Consider the following 18,728-nt stretch of genomic DNA (forward strand, 5'->3'; position numbering starts at 1 on the left):
TGGGGGGGAGAGGGGAAGAAATGGGGCCTCAGGCTGGCCCCACATGGGCAGGCAGCAAGGGAGTTTGGGCCAGCAGGGAGAGCGGGGGCCTTGGGCTGGCCCCGCTTGGGCAGCAGGGAGCAGCACTCACACCGGGAAGGGGGCACCTTGGACCAGTCACCCGGGGTGGGGAAGGGAATCTTTGTCATATGGGAGGGCTAACAGTACAGCCTGCAGCGAAGGGCTGCCTACACACAAATGTTGTACTGCTTTAACTAGACCAGTACTACCACCTTAGCACAGAGGCAGCTACCTTGGTAAAAGGTGCTTATACTGTTATAGCTTATTCCCCTAAGGAAAGGTGTTAAAAAGTGCCTGAACACCAGCACTGGTTACACATGAGGGTTGTGCAGATTTAGCTATTACAGTAAGAAAAACTTACATGGTTAAATCAGGCCATAAACTGCGTAGACCAGGCCTAAGGCAAGCTAAACAGCTAAGCTCAAAGCTCAACACGGAAGTGTCCCACTTTGTGCTTGATGATTTCTAGCCAGGCTCAGTCTGGTGGGTGGAGACTTGGACAAGTTTCAAGCTCACTTCTGGAGTGGAGAAGCTCTCGCTCTCTCTGCCAGGCACTTTTGGGGACATCAGCCACTATGGGCTACTGTTCAGCCCGGTGATCAGTTCCACTTCTCACAAACAAATCTCCAACTGTAAAGAGGAAAGTTTCCTCTCTCAGAACTGGAGCTTCCGTGAGTGAGCGAGCAGGCAGCTTCTTCCCCACTGCAGCCTGAGTCAGGTAAGCCTTCCCTGTAGCACTACTTGAGAGTTGGCTCAAAATACAAAACCTTGACGACTTAATTAAATGTAGTTTGGCGGGAAAGGGGCTGGGCGTGGTGGATGGGGATGAATATGACATTTTTTGTGGGTATTTAGTTCTGGGTCACTCAGTACTAATGACTCTCCCTAAGGCATAGCAGGGATCAGAAGAATGAAGCCTTGCATGTTCCCTGAGGCCTAATGTCTTCCTTCCGCTCCCAGATTCTGAACTTTTCCTCTCGGGGAGGCCTGTTGTTCGGGCAGGAATCTGTTTCTAGGGGCCAAAACTACTGCAGTCAATCACTGACAACCCTCCTCCCACGCACAGTGTGGACTGGGGGAGGGTCCCATTGTGGTACAGAACCAGCATAATCACTCTACACCACGCTATGATGGTAGTGAAATGGGACTGAGAGTCACTCTGTGGCTCCCAAAACAACCCCTTGGGCCCATAAGCAGTTGATTGTAACATAGAGCAATCCCCCGTGGGCTGCCCTAACTTCAGGGGGGCTGGGATAAAGGCCATTTTTATCCTCCCAGTGGGGTTGGTTCTGATCAGGAACTTAGAAATGCATCCAGCTCTTACACTTTGCTGCCTCCTTGAGGAGCTTTTTAGCCAGGACGGTCAAAAATAACTTTCGTTTCCTCAAAAATTCTCACTGCATTTTCAGGTCCCATTTTGTGTACTTCAGGGTGTGGGCTGTGACCACCCCCCGCCAAGGAATTAACATTCCCATTTTGCTCAAAGGGAAAGGGTTTCATTGAATCAGGCCCCAAACCAAGAGGCTAAGAGATCAGCTAAAAAGAAAAGAACTTTAAAAAGTATTTGTACAATCTAGAGTTGCTTTTGCAAAAGAATTTAGGGGGCTATTGATTGCATAGGTAGCAGATACCCATCACACTATCATATCTGTTCCAGGGTCTTGCTGTTTACTTAAATGTGTGAATTTGTTCCCCATTCCTTTTTAACCCCTTATCACCAATCTCTCCTACCCCCCCCACTAGCCTGCTGCCCCTTCTTCGCCCTACCCCTCACAGGAATTGGACCATCTTTCTCCAATCCTATGCTCACACCTGCTTAACTTGCCTTTTTACTGCAGACTGCTCTCTTGATCCACTCTAAGGATTCGTCTGCCTTTAAATCTGAATTCACAGCACATCCTTGAAGCAGGTAGGAGCCTGGAACTGCCACTGGAATTGGAACTGGATCTCAGCTGTGTAGAAACCCGCCTCCACTGACCTGGCATGAGAGAGCAGAATTTACCTTTCAGAGTGTGGTATGGAAACATCTATGGCTATTATTTGTACTTACAAATTTTCCTTGACATATTTTGTCACCTGTTATTCTTTAACTGTCTATTCTATTGTCTCAGTTTGCTTGAGGGACCTTTTATAAATATTTGCAGTCATTGTTAAATTTCTGTTTTCTCATTCTCTTGTATAATTGTATTAGGCATTATTTTGCACACTGCACATTTGGATGAGTTGTTTGTAATATAGGAATAAACTACACCAGTTTAAGGCACCTTTATGCCAAACTAAGTGCATCAACAGTAAGGCGGGACAGGATTGTACCACTTTAAAGTATAATGGTATAAAGCAGTACAACTTGTGTAGACAAGACTCTAGAATGTGGTTTCGCTGATTTACATGATATAAGCAGCAAAGAGTCGTGTGGCACCTTATAGACTAACAGACATATTGGAGCATAAGCTTTTGTGAGTGAATACCCACTTCGTCGGATGCATATAGTGGCAATTTCCACTACATGCATCCGACGAAGTGGGTATTCACCCACGAAAGCTTATGCTTCAATACGTCTGTTAGTCTATAAGGTGCCACACGACTCTTTGCCGCTGTTACAGATCCAGACTAACACGGCTACCCCTCTGATACATGATATAACCAGAGTCCCACTGACTTACAAACTTTACCAACTGACTACAGGAGCAGGAGAAGTAATTATTTTTGCTCACTAAGCAAAGCAGCATTAAGCAGGGTCTTAAGAGCCCTCTCTTAATTTGGCACTAGGTAAAGTACTGTCCAGAGAAGTGCATTACTGGGGAGAAGACAGAATAAACAGACCTTTGTAAAGGTGAAGAGGTGGAATTCAGACCACACTGTAACAGGTTTAATGCAGTAGTTAAAATTTTAATTATTAAAATTATAATTAAAATTAAAATTATAATTCTGTTCTGTGGCCTATCTGAAGTCTAGTTGTCAGAATAGTTTCAGTCCAGCGTTCAAGAAGAGAAATACACACCCAGGACTCAATGGCCAAAAGCCTAAGCTATCTGTTCACCCCTGCAGCTGATCCCTCCAGCATGAAGCTTGGACAGCCACTGCCCCTGCTTAGGATGACCAAATGTCCCGATATTTGGGGCTTTTTCTTATATAGGCTCCTATTACCCCCCAATCTCTATCCCAATTTTTCACACTTGCCCTGCTGCATCTGTTCCAGCTTTTACCAGCTTCCCAAGAAAAAAGTAGAATGGAGCGGGGCAGAGGGAATGGCTAGTGGCCCTGGTTTATGAATAAGAGATTCTCACATTATGGTTTGTACATTAGGTTTATTTTTCCACCCCTTTCATACTGGGGTCCGAAAGACAGAGCTAGATGGCAAACCCAAGTTTAAATTCAGTAAATAACAAACACATAAATGGTTCCCTCACATCCCCCCCAAAAGTGAATGAACAATATAGAAACAACTAGTTAAGTTCTTTGTTATGGCTTCCCCCCCCTTTAGATCAGTTTCTGCACAAGAGGATAAACAACTACTTCTACAAGAAAATGGGTATGTCTCTCTTTTAAGATGTTTGCACTTCTTGGGTAATGGAATTTGCTTTAACAATACTTCCCTTTTGAATATATAACATTTTTCTTATCTAACATGTGGGGCAAACTAGTGAATCTTTTCAGCAGCCCTGGGAGAATGGTAAGGAGGTGATATCCTCACTGAGAAGGGAACAGACAGTAGTAATCAGTGATTTCCCCAAGAACACAGAGGAAATCAGTGGCACAACTGTAACTAAACCTCAGCACTTGATCCGTAGCTTTTGCCTTCCTCTGAGTCTGCAGCATGGGGTGTGGCTCACCTGCTAGGATCATCAGGGCACATCACATCGGATCAAGCCCCTGCCCTGCAGACTTGGGCATCGAAGGCACCTTGGCCTCTCCTCTTTACTACATTTTGTGCCCCAGGCATTCTCCTGAGGACTGAAATGCTTTCGTCTTGCTAACATCTCTTAATAATAGAGGGGTACCTAAGTCAGCATTTTTCAAAGTTTGGGTTGCAACCCAGTACTGGGTCCTGGCATGTAAGGCACTGGGTCGCTCTGATCAGCGCTGCCGACCGGGCCATTAGAAGTCCCGTCGCAGTGCGGCCTACTAAGGCAGGCTAGTGCCTACCTGTTCCAACACTGCACTGTGCCCCAGAAGTGGCCAGCAGCAGGTCTGTAACCATGGGGCTCCGCACGCTGCTCCTGCCCCGAGCACCAGCTTTGCAGTCCCGTTGGCTGGCTGGAGGAGGGGCGGTGCCTGCGGGCAAGAGCTGCGCAGATCTGATTGCATGCCTCTGCCTAGGAGCCGGACTTGCTGCTTCAGGTGCAGCATGGTCTGCAGGGCTAGGAGAGGCAGGAAACTTGCCTCTGCACCCCAGCTGCGCTGCTGACCAGAAGCCACTGGAAGTAAGTTAATGTCCCAACCCTGTGCCCCAATCTCCTGCCCCAGCCCTGAGCTCCCCCAAACCTGGAACCCCTCCCTGCACCCCAAACCCCTCATCCCTGGCCCCACTCCAGGGCCTGTACCTCCAGCCCAGAGCCCTGATCCCCTCCTGCATCCCAACCCCCTGCCCCAGCCCAGAGCCCCCTCCCACACCCTGAACCCCTCATTCCCAACCCCACCCTGCAGCCCTCACACCTGTACCCCAAACCCCTCAGCCCCAGCTCTGCTGGGTAATGGGCATCAACAATTTTCTTCAACTGGGTCCCCAGAAAAAGTTTGAAAACCACTGATCTAGGTGACATTTAATGTCTTGTGATATGCAGGTCAGACCAGAGATGTAATGGTCCCCTTCTGGCCTTAAACTCTAGGATAGTGTGAAGCTTCACACTGTCTACTAGTCCCTGCAGCTACTCCATACAGTCTCCTCTTAGGTTTTGTCTAGACTAGGATAAAGGGTGCATTGTTAGAAAGTTTTAGCTAAACACAGTGGTCTCCAAAGTGGGGTGCACAAGACCATCTCTAGGAGTGCGCGGCAAGAGGAGCGCCACCGGCACGGCGGGAGCAGTGCTCCTGGACCTTTGATTCTTCAGCAGCACGCCAACGGCAGCTCAGCTCTCCCCACTCCGTCTTCAGCAGCACGCCGGCGGCTGCTCTTTTTTTTTTTTTTTTGCTTCCCTAGAGCTGGCCCTGGGCGTGCATGATCCAAAAAGTTTGGAGACCACTTAGCTAACATGCTTAAAAAGTCTAATGTAGACAAGCCAGGCTGCCTTTAACAAAGTCTAAGATAGGGGAGTTAAAACCTGGGCATGGGTGGGTGAAGCCTGGCCTTCAACTCAATGCAATTAGTATATGTTGAAATCTAAATTGCCTTGTCTTCACTAGAGTTTTCAAACATGTTGTTAGCAAACAGCACACATTTAACTCTGGGTCAAGACAAGGCATTAAAGAGGACCGTAACACTAATTCAAAGTGCATGGTGTGGTGAAATTTAAAAAAGAGTAACTCTCCCTGAGTATGCAGAGTGTCCTGGGGCACCTTGTAGACTAACAGACATATTGGAGCATAAGCTTTCATGGGTGTACACCGCTTTTACAGATCCAGACTAACCCGGCTATCCCTCCAATACTTGCCTCCCTAAGTATGTGCTACTGACACACAATTTCATTTTCAGACTACAAAATGTTACCTTTGGCTGAATGGAACGAGTCTCATGTTAGATGCTGGCTCGAATCTATTGGAATTAAGAAAGAATATGTAGAAAAGCTCTGTGAAGAGGAAGTGACTGGCCCAGTGCTCAAAGAATTAGATGAACCTTTCCTCAAAAGCATGGGTATGAAAGGAGGCCAAATCCACATAATAACACGGAAAAGAAATGAACTTTTGGAACATTTGCACAAAAATGCAGGAGTAGACTCAGCCCAAGCAGATAATCCCAGCATTAAAGCTTCAGAAGTGCTGGGTTCTGATATCACTACCAATGATGATAAAAAGAGAATAAAAAACAGGAATTCAGCTGTGTCTATGAAGGCTAATGCACCAATTGAAGAGACAGACAGTGATTTAAGAGCCCTCGGCATCATACAGCACGAAAGCTTTCATGTAACATCTTACCAGAAGGGATCTTCAGAAACAGACAACACTGGGGCAGTAGAAGAGGCTGGTAAGGAGCACACATTAAAAACGTCTTTTTGCAGGAGAGGAAGTAAAAGTCATTCCTTACATGAAAATACAGTTGAATCATTAACTCTGAGCAAATTCAGACAATTTAAAAATGAAGACATTAATTTTAAATATGTGAAAAACAGAATTCTTGCTCCGGAAACTGGAGTCATAGATTTGATCACTCCTTGCCATGAATACAAATCTTTCACAACTGCTGCGAAGCTGGACAGGCAACGACTGCAAGCAAAGTTTGCCTATGAAGTGATTAGATATGCCTCAGCCTGCATGAATGTTCGAACAAATGGCACAATACACTTTGGTGTAATGGACAGTGTTGAAGACAAGGGCTGGAAACACGGACAGATAGCCGGCATACCGGTAAGAGACAGAGACATCTATGTAGATGCATTAGATTACATTGAAAAATGTTTTGAACCATCTGAACAAGAAGCTGCAAGAAATTGCATTCACCCTCCTATTTTTACTGAAGTGATTCAAAAAGACTCTCAAGAACAATACTTTGTGGTAGAGGTTGACATTGAACCATCGTCCAGTACAGTGAAGGGAAAGATCTTTCAAGTACGCTTGCCTAGATTTAACGAACACAGTAATAAGGTGATTTTCGACAAAATTCCAGTTCTCTATCAAAGAGTGGGAACAAAGTCTGAGCCTGTAAAGAATGAAGAACTAGTGGCTTTTATTCAGGGTTTACAAGAGAAGGATGTAAGAAGGGAAAAAGCTGAGTCCTCCAGTAATGAGGACCCTATGGAAATTTCCCAAAATTTAGGGCGGAAGTTATCAGTCCTATTCACTGATGGCAAGAACTATATGAATGATTCTCTATTGTACATTCTTGTTGCAAACAGCTGTGGAAAAGAAGATCTGAAATCTGTCAACTTTTTAATGCGCATGAATATTTTCTGTGTGTTTGATTTTGATGAGGATTCCAATGTATCAGGTTTATATGCCAAATACAAAGAGTATCATGAAACAAGGTCACATTTCTTGCAAAATTATTCCAATGAAAGCAAGATGAGCACCACTGAATTTCAAAAACATTTGGGCCTATTTGATCACACCAGCTGGATATTTTGCAATGGACGCAGTGACTTCCTTGGCGGTGAAAAACCTTGTGATGAAGACACTTGGATTAGAACGAAAAGGAAGTATCTTAAGAAAGCCATTTCGTTTATCTGTGATGAAATCCTTCCAAAGGGATCTTTTGTGGTACTTTTCCTACTATCATCACCTGTGGAGAAGCCAATCGTAGACACCTTCCAGGAATTCTATACAGAAATGAATGGTATGGATTATATCATATGCATTGCAGAGTCCAAAGAAAATTATGAGAAGTGGGCTAACCTAGCTCAGGCATCTTGTAGCATTGAGACACTAGAACAGAGGAGCATTGTGGGCATGAAGCTAAGTCACGTAGATGCCACTATTCAAAATATGCTGCCATCTACAATATGTCCCAGACATTTACCAGTTTCCACAAGAGGTCTGTGTGTGCTTCCAACTCTGGAAGAAGAAAAAATGTCTTCCCTTGAAATATTGTGTACAGATCAATGTGATGATATCAAACTGGATCTTCTGAGCACAAAAGAAATACAAGAGATAGAACGAACATTTTACCAAGGTAGAAAAGTCAGCTGGAAAAATTTCTGGCTTGCTGATAAAGGGAGCTGTGGAGAAGTCATTGAACGGGAGGCCTGTGAAGAGGTTCATAAAATCTTAGATGATATTTTGCATGGGAATAGAATCAGGTATTCTGTGGCTAAACTAAAAATATTTCATCAACCTGGAAGTGGAGGAAGCACCATTGCAAGGCAAGTACTATGGAAAAGAAGAAAGGATTTAAGATGTGCTGTGGTCAGATCTTCATATCCAATTGCAACTGTCTCCAAGCATGCAGTTAATTTTAGAGAATATGATGAAAATGACATGAAGAATTCTCTCCCAGTCCTCCTCCTTGTTGAAGACTACGATGAAGATTATCTAGATGAATTAAAAAATGATTTAATGGATGCAGTGGCAGCTCGAAGAAGTCATTTTTCCAAGCCTTGTTTCATCCTCTTGGGCTGTAAACGATCTAATGTCCCTGAAAAGCTTTGCAAAGCTTCTCCCCTCGATACAGTTGCCGTCACTCACAAATTCACAGACCAAGAGAAACACCTTTTTAAAACCAAAATTGAAAAACTTAAAAAGCAGAAAGACTTCAAGCCTGAATTTATTCTTACGTTTGTCCTAATGAGTGAGGAGTTTAATGAAACATATGTGAGGGAGTTTGTAGAGCACCTGCTGCAAGGCATAGACCTTTCTTCCCCTGTTACTAATTTAATGAGGTATGTTGCTTTGCTCAATTTCTATGTACACAATTCACACATTTCATTATCACACTGTGAAGCTTTTCTAGGGCTCGGGGCATATACAGAAAAGAGAGTGAGAGAGTATGATTTCAAAAACAACTTAAGTGAACAGGCAAGAGTTATTTTTATTGAATTAAGAGAAAATACCACCTGTATTTCATCTGTCCATATCATACATTACCTGGTTGCAAAAGAAATTCTGCATCAGCTCTCAAAAAGTCAGCCTCAGAGTCAAATTGCAATGAAACTTCTTCAGGAAAAAGTGCTTTTAAACCATAGATTTGGACGAGAAGAGTTCATGAAGTTCATCAGAGATTTGTTCATACGACGTGACAAGAAGAGCAGGGGAGACAATACTGACAGCCTCTTCTCTCCATTCATTGAGCATGTCTGTAAGGTTGAAGACTGTGAAAAAGCTATAGAGGTTTTAAAAACAGCCTATGAATGCCTGGGAAAAGATGCCTTCTTTGCCCAGCAGCTTGCTCGATTGCATTACAATCATGAAAAATTTGAGGATGCAGAATATTGGGCAGGGGTAGCCAAGTCTCATTTGCCAAATGATTCTTTTATTTTGGATACAGAAGGTCAAGTGTACAGGAAATGGTTTAGTTTTACTCTGGACAAAAAGATGTATGAGGCCACTCCTGATGGAGTCATTGAGATGATAGAAATTGCCCTTAAAGCTATGAAATGCTTCAGGGCTGCACAACAGGCTGCAAAGTCAGAGATCGACAGCATGAACAACGCTGGATATTTTGGAGAGGTTGAAGTGGGATGTCGTCTACTAAAACTCCTGTCTACACTTGAGGTATTTCCCAGAAACATACAAGGGGAACATTCTGAGCTTGTGCGTTATTTGCTAACAGACTACATTCCTGAGGAAATTAAAAAACCCTGGGGAAAGCTTCACAGTCGTTTAAAAGGTTTACGCCAGAACATTTATAATGCTCTGGACTGGATTTCAGAAGATCTAAGTTACTTCCAAACAGATAAAAACCAGGAGAAACAGGATGAGGAGGCAAAGGAGGAGAAGGAAGAACAAGTTTACAATCCCAGAAAGTGGTTGAAAAGACAGTCTGAGGTATATGCTAAGTTTTTTACTTCAGAGTATCCTATGGGTGAAAACAAAGGAGAACCTGAAACTCAACTCCTGAGACGTATGAACATTTATAAGTATGGCGGTGGCAGTGTCACTACCATTCTGTCATTTTTGACAGATTCAAAGGAGATGAGGTCAATTGAAAAGCTAGAAAAAATAATTAATTTTTACCCAGATGACCCACAGAAAGAGAGGCTAGAGGATATTGATCTCATCAATTACATTTTGTGTCACATTACACTAGCATGTTTATCTCCTGGATCTTCCAAACTTCTTCCTTTTCAAACACTTAGAGAACTCAGCAATAGATTTTTTAAACAGAGAAGAACAGCATTTCCAGCAAGTGCCCATTTTTTGCTCACCTTGCTGTACTGGCCTGATGATGCATTAGACAAAGAACCTAATCCAGATAAAGATGATATTCTCGTAACAGCTCTTCAGACTATGAAACGCATGCATGACATCAAGGTGAAAAATATTGCTCCAAGAAAGAAAAAAATCTACACACATTTTTTCCTGGGAAAGGGCAGTGGTCTAAGAAAGATTATGCACAAGACCAGGATTGATAAATTAATTGGTGGCTCCCTAAATGATCGACGGATGAAGTGGCAACATGGTGATGTGTGGAATATAGGTAAAATACGTGATGTTCTAAGAAGGGTTTCAGGTTGGACAGAGAATGGAAAACTCTTTGTACAGGGTCATGTTGGACAGATTCATATTGTACCTTTACATTATGATTCTGTGCCTCAAGGAAATGAAAATGTGACATTTTATTTAGGATTTTCATTTAATGGGCTTGTTGCTCATGATATTCAAGTCAATAAGTAAAGAAAAAAAACTCTTCCATAGAGTAAGGTACTTGGGTGCATTAAATTGAGAGTACGCATTGTACTGTTAGAAAACTGTGCTAGTCTTACTTGTTACATTGAGAAAACATTGTACATCAAGAAATCAAAGTGCATGACACCCAGGCAAAAGAAACAAACCCAAAGAATTGTGGGGAGAAGCATAATAAACCTGCTTCAAGTTCTAGAAAGTCTGGAAACTTCTATTTAAGAAAACCTGTTACCATGAATCACAGTGATTGATAATAATTATGGGTCCATTCACTTAAGTTTTATCAGTGGAAAAAAAAATTCAAAGGAGTGCAACTCACTAGTATATTCGTTATTGGTAAAACTGAAAAATGCACTAGAGAATGAGAAACCACCGAGGATCATTTGGAGCTATGAGGCCAAATGCTCCACAAGACTAAGCAGGTGTTAATGTCAGTTTTATCCTTTCCTCCAAAAGCCAGACAGTGGATTCCACAGTTGTTACATTAGGTAATTTAAATTTTGCTTCTTGGATGCATTAAAAGAATTATAAAATAGAATATATTTTGTAATTGTGTTCTGTAGTTTGGTTTTAGTATTTTCTAAGATGAAGGAAAGAAAATTTTAAAGTGACTCGTTGTACACATGAACAAAATATGTATCTTAACTATTTAGCATACTTCATTTGTTGTATAGTACCACATATTGAATAACCAAATTCAATAGTGCATCAACTCATTTGTCCATTTTTGGGGGGAAGGGTGCAAGAAAATTGGTGGGCAGGAAAAGTAAGCATTTGTTTAAAAAAAATTTGCTGTACTTTGCAAATCAATTTAAAAAAAACAGGTAAAATTGGTGAAATAGTGGTTAATCTACTTAGCAGCTTTCTTTTTAAAATATATTAATAGTCTGAAGTAAAAATATTCTAAGCATCATTACAATTTTTCAAAGTTGTCTAAGATAATACACTAAACATGAGCAGTTCTCACACTGCTAGATTGTTTTGTAGAAAGGGCACTGATATATCACCTTCATGTTATGTGATTTAGGACATGACTTGTATGTTTACTGATTTCATAGTCTTATTTGAACATTAATACTTTATTATAAATATTTTTACTGCACCAGTTCATTTTTAATGATGTATAAAAAAGCGTACTCTAATAAAGTAACAATACATTATTTTTGGAGTCTGTTTTGCTTCTTTTAATATTATTGTATTATTAACTACCTCACTTAAACTTTACTGGAAACTAAAATATCATTTGCATACAGTATGACTAAACAACCTTTTACATGAATCCCAACTTGTTTATTGAGTTCTTCAACATAGACAGAAGATAAAAGGGCAAATAGATGGAAATTTTTCTGACATACTCAACATCTGATGGCTCTACATGCAACCACTTAGTTCTGCAGTTCATCTGAAACTATAATCAGCCACTATTTTCCTATACACAAGGATTAAGCCCTACTTCTCTGTTCAAAGTCTGGGGAAAGAGGAAAGTTACTTTTAAATTAAAATGGAGATTGTTAGAAAAAGGGCTGTTAAAATCAGCTGACTTTTTAAACTTAATATAACATCCATGTTGCATATGAGAAACGACACAAAGCCTGAATTCATTAGAACAATTCAGGATTTAAAATGTGTCAACATCACAATCAACTATAAATAATGCTAGATTCTGTTACCTTGTTTAAAGAAGATTGATGCTGAATCTGCAGGAAGTAGTGTTGTACAGAAAATGCTCCGAAGTGATGAGCTCTCTCTTGGGTTCAAGTAGACTTTATGGTTGTATTTGAAATCTCTTTCCTAGTAATTTTCTGCCTGCTGTACACAATGCTATTAGATTTCCAAAATCAAGCATATGTAGTATCAAGGCAACATTGTGAAGGGCTAATTGAGAAGCTCTCTTGCTTGGATTTTCTTCCCCAATAATACTCCAAGTGGAGAAGCTGTAGGCTGTTGGAATATCTAACTTGATCACACCTGCTCTGCTTCTTTCAATCAGAAAGGGTTACTTATCTCATAGTAACTGATTCTTTGAGAGGTAGACACATGTGGATCCTACTCATGGTATATGGGCACCTTAGCACAGTAGCGAGGAACGTTTTCACTAGTAGCGTCCAGTAGGGGATTGTGCTCATGTTCCCCCTCCCAGGGGTATAGAGAGTGCAGCGACCCCAACCACTACTCAGTTCCTTCACTGCCCAGAATCCAAAATACACAAGACTCTGAGCTGTGGGGAGGGAAAGCAGATCATGGAATTCTTATGTACCGACATTACAAAGAACCACAATTACTATTAGGTAAGTAACAGCTCTTTCTTCTTTGAGTACTGTACATATGGATCCCATTCGTGGTGATTAGCTAGTAGTAAATCTGAACTCCTGCCTCCCATCCCATTTATTTAAAAATAGATCATAAAACCACACTTCCTGAAAGGGTGAAGCTTTTATTAATGAATATTTCGTAAATGTATGAGCTGAAGTTCAGGAAGCTGCTCTTGAAATCTCCAGTATTAGCACTTGACTTAGACATGCAACAGATGTCACTTGTGCTCCAGTAGAATGAGTCCAAATGTTTGAAGTGGTCTTTATCTTACTAATACTATATGCTGCCCTAATACAAATTAGATAGCCATTCCCTTGGATTTCACTACCGTAAGCAATAAAAAGTCTTGAAGTCTTATGGACTTAATGAAACAATTATCTAATATCCAAGTTATGTAATTTAGCTTCAGCTGGAGATAAATGAATTCTTGGAAATGAATAAACTGATTAATATGAAAATCTAATACTACTTTGGAATAAAGGATGGATGAGGAGTCAGTTACTCTATCCATATGAAAAATTGTGTAGAGAGGGTCAATCATGAATACTTGTAATTCACTTATCCTATACGCTGAGGTAACTTCCACCAAGAATGCCACCTTCATTGAGAAGAAGTGTATTGGACAGCTTGATAAGTTTCAACAGGGGGGTTCCATTAGAGAAGCAAGCACTAGATTTAAATCCCATGTTGTAGCAATCCATCCCCCACTTTCCCTCCCCGGTCCTCCCAGGAGGAAAACTCAAACCAGGCCCCTCAGAATTCTGCTCACTGATTAATGAGAGAAAACCAAACGTCCTTTTGTAGGAAGATGGAATGCTGATTTTGCTGCAAAATGTACCTTAATTGAAGCAAAAGACAGAACCAAGTGTTTTAAATATAATAAATAATCCAAGATTATTGGAATAGAACACTGAGAAGGAATGTGACCCTTCAAATACTGCCCATAATGAGAAACACTTCCATTTTGTGGAATACCTAATTCTTGTAGACAATTTTCTGCTGTGAAGTAAGATTTTCTGTACTTCTGAAGAACATTTTCTATCAAATGAAGACATCCAGAAACCATCCAAGCAGCGAGATACAGTGACACTGATTTGGGTAAAAAACTAAGCTGTGGTTCTGCAATATCATGTCGTTTTGAATGAGCAGCATGATAAATAGGTGATTGGACAATATCAGGAGATCTGAAAACCAGAATTGCTGAGGCCAACCAGGAACCATCAGTATAACTAGAGCTTTTTCTTGCCATATGTTCCTTAACAAGCCTTGGAATTAAAGGAAAAGGAGGGTAAGCACATATCAAATGGTGTAACCAGCAATCATGAAAGTGTCCGCTATGGATCCTGGACTCTCTCTTGCTCGAGAACAAAACTTCAGAAGCTCTCTCTTCTGATTCAAAGTGAATAGGTCTATTTGGGGAAAACCCCATCTTTGGAAGATTTGGTCTAGTAATTAAACTTTTAATTCCCATTTGTGATATAAAAAGTCACTTTTTTGCTTAGTGAGTCTGTTAAACCATGGTATGATGGGATAATGGGATTTTGGTAAGTAATTGATCTTTAAATATTCAGGGTAAATAGGCCAAATCCCCTGAGATGGGATATTAGATGGATGGGATCTGAGTTACTATAGAAAATTCTTTCCTGGGTATCTGGCTGGTGAATCTTGCCCATATGCTCAGGGTTTAGCTGATTGCCATATTTGGGGTCGGGAAGGAATTTTCCTCCAGGGCAGATTGGAGAGGCCCTGGAGGTTTTTCGCCTTCCTCTGTAGCATGGGGCATGGTTGACTTGAGGGAGGCTTCTCTGCTCTTTAAACCATGATTTAAGGACTTCAATAGCTCAGACATGGGTGAGGTTTTTCATAGGAGCGGGTGGGTGAGATTCTGTGGCCTGCGCTGTGCAGGAGGTCGGACTAGATGATCAGAATGGTCCCTTCTGACCTTAGTATCTATGAATCTATGAGAGACATCAAGACTGATACAATTCTGGCTATATCACTCCCACAAATCTATGGCTTTTTGACATAGGAGAGCTGATCTTGCACTTCCCTGTTTATTTATGTAGTAGGCCACTGTGGATTGAGCATGAGAATTTGAATGGAAGAATCTTTGATCAGTGGTATAAACTCTTTGCAAGCTAGATGTATCCATCTCAATTCTAGAATATTTAACTGGCACTCCCAATGAGACCACCAATCATGAGTGTGGATCTGACATACATATATTCCCCAATCCTCCTTGGATGCATCGGATATCAGAGTTATGGATGGTACTGGAACAGCAAATGGTATTCCTGCACAAACTTTTATTTTTTTTTTTAACTGTCCACTTCAGAGTTAAAAACTTGACTTTGAATCATCACTCTGTGAAATGTTGTGAATTTTGTATTTGTATATTGACTTGATAAAAGGTCTGAATCACAGATGGCTGAGGCTCCCACCAGAGGAAAGATACAAGCTTAAAATATTAGTTAACCTCATATTTCAGAATTTACAGCAAAAGAGGAATGGGGTGAACCAGGATACTAATTAAGCTTTTATATATGGCTCATTCAGAGCCTTCTCAGCTACATGAGGCAAGATTGTTTTAAACTAAGGATGGCAGGGCAAAAAATTGATTATTCAAACAGTTTCATGGGAGAAATCACCTTGTGCTGGCCAGTTGACAGCTGGACTGTAAGAACTGGTGCAGAATTTCTGGAAGCTAAGCAGTTAGGCTCAGATCTCGAAATCTGCTCAGCATCACAATGACTAACTTTGGGTGCACAGAAAAATCAATGGAGTGCCAAAGTGATCTACAAAGCCCGAGTTAGGTACCTAGGGTCCCTGAACATTGGGGGTGGGGAGAGAGACACCCAAGAACATGATCCACAAAAGCCAGCATGCTAAACTGGGAGCTGCCTAAGCTGGGTAATGCTGATGAGGGGTTGTGTGCTAAGCCCCACTCCGAGTCCAGCTCCTAGGCTGGGGCTGCAGGGAGGTACCTATTTGTACTAGCAGTTCACAGCAGGGAACCTGTGTCCAGGAGTCACTTTAGATGCCTATGTTGTTTCTAGCAAGAATGAGTTAGGCACCTGCCTTGCTTCATGCAAAATGGGCACAGGAGTCAAAAGTACATGATGCCATATGGCCTAGAAATTTGAGACATGTCATTACTAATATCTGAGGGCAATCAATATCCGGAAAGATACTCGAACAATTTATTAATCAAATTGTTCAAACATGAAGGATAAAGTGGAAATAGCTAACATGCATTTATCAAGAACAAGTAACAGTAAACCAATCTAATTTCCTTCTACAGGCTAGTCTTCTGCTTCCCACGACATTCTCATATGGAAACTACAGAAATATAGCTTAGATTAAATTACTATAAGAGGTGTACAACTGGTTAAAAGACCAGACTCAAAGAATTATCAATGGTTCACAATCAAACTGGGAGGAGATATCAAGTGGCACTGGCCACTGTCGGAAGACAGGATACTGGGCTAGATGGACCTTTGGCCTGACCCAGCATGGCTGTTCTTATGCAAGTAGGATCCATTTTAGGTTCAGTACTACTATTCAAGATTTTCATTAACAACTTGGATGATGTAATGGAGAGTAAGCGTACAAAATTAGCAGATGACATCAAGCTGGATGAGGTTGCAAGCACTCTGAAGGCCAGGACTAGAATTCAGAACTATCTTGATAAATTGAAGATTTGGTCTGAAATCAATAAAGACAGGTGAAAAGTACTAAGGAAGAGAAGTGCACAAATTCAAAATTGGCAATGACTGGCTAGACAGCAGTGCTCCAGAAAAGGATCTGGAGGTTACAGTGGATCACAAACTGAATGAGTCAACAGTGTAATGCTGTAGCAAAAAAAGGCAAATGTCCTTCTGGATAACAGGAGTGTCATATGTAACTGTCATACTCTACTTGGAAATGGTGAGGCCTCTGCTGAAGTATTATGTCCAGGTTTGATACATAAGATGTGGACAAATTGGAGAGTCCAGAGGAGAGCAACAAAAATTACAAAAGGTTTAAAAGACAACTTATGAGGAAAGGTTAAAAAACTGGATGTGTTTGGTTTTGAGAAAAGATTACTGAGGGTGGACCTGGTAAGTCTTCAAATATGTAAAAGATTGTTACTTTTAGGTACTGCACATCAGTTGTTCATGTTTAATTGTTCTGTGCCAATTTAGTACCCATATCACTCCAGCTAAAAGGATCTTCCCAGTCCTTATTTGGTCAAATATGCCTAAAACAATGCAGCTTTGCTTTTAGGTTACTCCAGTATTGTGTCTTACTAACACATGTGTAGTTACTTAATCAGTTTTGGGAGCTTGTATTAATTTTAATCAGTGTTACATTACTGAGACCTACAGAAAACAAAAGCAGCCAGAATTTTTTAAAAAGCTACAAAAAAACCACCCCGAAAAATTAGCAAGGCTGAACACAAAAATCTGATTTGGGTTGTTTGTAGTCTCAAAGACTAATACTTGATTAACATATCCAATTTAAATGTGTTTTACACAGCTGAGCAGTACGCATTGTTTGGTATGTTATTGCAGCATACATCACCTAATATCTCTGCAGATAAACTCTTTATTCACTTGCCTGATTTCATTATGCTATGTAAGCTGAAAGTCGGTTGAAAACGTACTTTTTTATACTTAAAATTGTTGTGAAGCACTTCAACACAATGTGTTGCAAATTTTAAATTGTTCCTTCAGAGAAAATACACAGGCAACAATTCATTTATTAAATTACTAAATTTAATTAGAGAAAGTCAGAATTAAATAGATACATATTATGGAAGCATATATATCCAATTTCCCATTCCTGAAGAAAAATGAGCCCCGTAAGAACACACAAGGAATGCAAGTTTGATTCATTGTTCTTGGTTTCTTATGGTCTTCAACACTTCTCTGTCAACTGAATGCTATGAAAATTAAACTGCAGACAGTTACCATTACTACAGTCAACATGCATTTTACAGAGTTACCCACATACTTACCAACTTTTCAGTTCACCCCTCCCTCTTACCAATACTTTTACCATCTGTTACAAGTTTTTTACATGTGCTCACAGATTGATGGGCATATTTTCATATTCTAAAAACAGTTAACTTGGTCCCACTCACTTCACTTCTTCAAAGAACATGAATTTGGGACACTTTTTAATATCAGGTTTCAGAGTAGCAGCCGTGTTAGTCTGTATTCGCAAAAAGAAAAGGAGTACTTGTGGCACCTTAGAGACTAACAAATTTATTAGAGCATAAGCTTTCGTAAGCTACAGCTCACTTCATCGGATGCATTTGGTGGAAAAAAAATTTTTTTTTTCCACCAAATGCATCCGGTGAGCTGTAGCTCACGAAAGCTTATGCTCTAATAAATTGGTTAGTCTCTAAGGTGCCACAAGTACTCCTTTTCTTTTTTTAATATCAATACCTGAATGACTGTTGGCTCATCGAAGGAAGATAAACTTAGTGTGGCCTCCAAGTAATTGTCACAGTAAAGTAAAAGATCCAATTGTATGCTAAAGGACAGCTATGACAATGGACCAAAAGCTCAACTTAAGATCACTTGTGTGGTAATGACAAGTCTAAATATTCCCAGTACCCTTTCAGAAAAATCCAAATTTGCTGTGTCAAAGGAAAATGAACTTAGCTCTTTATTATTGAAACAATATTCATATTATGCTGTGGGCTATTTAATTGGCAAAAAAAAATCTCAGAAAGGTGGCATTTCCACCATAGCTCATTATATTAAAGCAATCCTGAAGCATTGTACTTTTTTGTAATATGAAGCACTAGAGCAGGGGTCGGCAACCTTTGGCACGTGGGCCATCACGGTAATCCACTGGCAGGCCGCGAGACAGTTTGTTTACCTTGACAGTCCTCAGGCACTACCCACCCCACAGCTCCCTGGGGCCGCGGTTCG

General features: G+C 40.9%; 1 protein-coding gene across 5 annotated transcripts; it reads left to right on the forward strand.

The window, feature by feature from the left end:
* Positions 1-191: 191 nt before the first annotated feature.
* LOC119842622 (sterile alpha motif domain-containing protein 9-like) lies at positions 192-10,780 on the forward strand. Of its 5 annotated transcripts, none has more exons than XM_043496485.1 (4): positions 192-778; positions 1,899-1,969; positions 3,545-3,592; positions 5,693-10,780. In XM_043496485.1, exons 3-4 carry the CDS (start codon positions 3,589-3,591, stop codon positions 10,480-10,482), a joined length of 4,794 nt encoding a protein of 1,597 aa, XP_043352420.1. In that variant the 5' UTR covers positions 192-778; positions 1,899-1,969; positions 3,545-3,588; the 3' UTR covers positions 10,483-10,780. The 5 variants fall into 5 exon arrangements, with proteins under 5 accessions (XP_043352420.1, XP_043352421.1, XP_043352422.1 ...); XM_043496486.1 differs by having other exon boundaries at positions 1,954-2,083; positions 3,543-3,592; XM_043496488.1 differs by having other exon boundaries at positions 749-778; positions 1,954-1,969.
* Positions 10,781-18,728: the final 7,948 nt, after the last annotated feature.

Source organism: Dermochelys coriacea, chromosome 14 (assembly GCF_009764565.3).
Source record: "Dermochelys coriacea isolate rDerCor1 chromosome 14, rDerCor1.pri.v4, whole genome shotgun sequence".
NCBI classification, from domain to species: Eukaryota; Metazoa; Chordata; order Testudines; family Dermochelyidae; genus Dermochelys; species Dermochelys coriacea.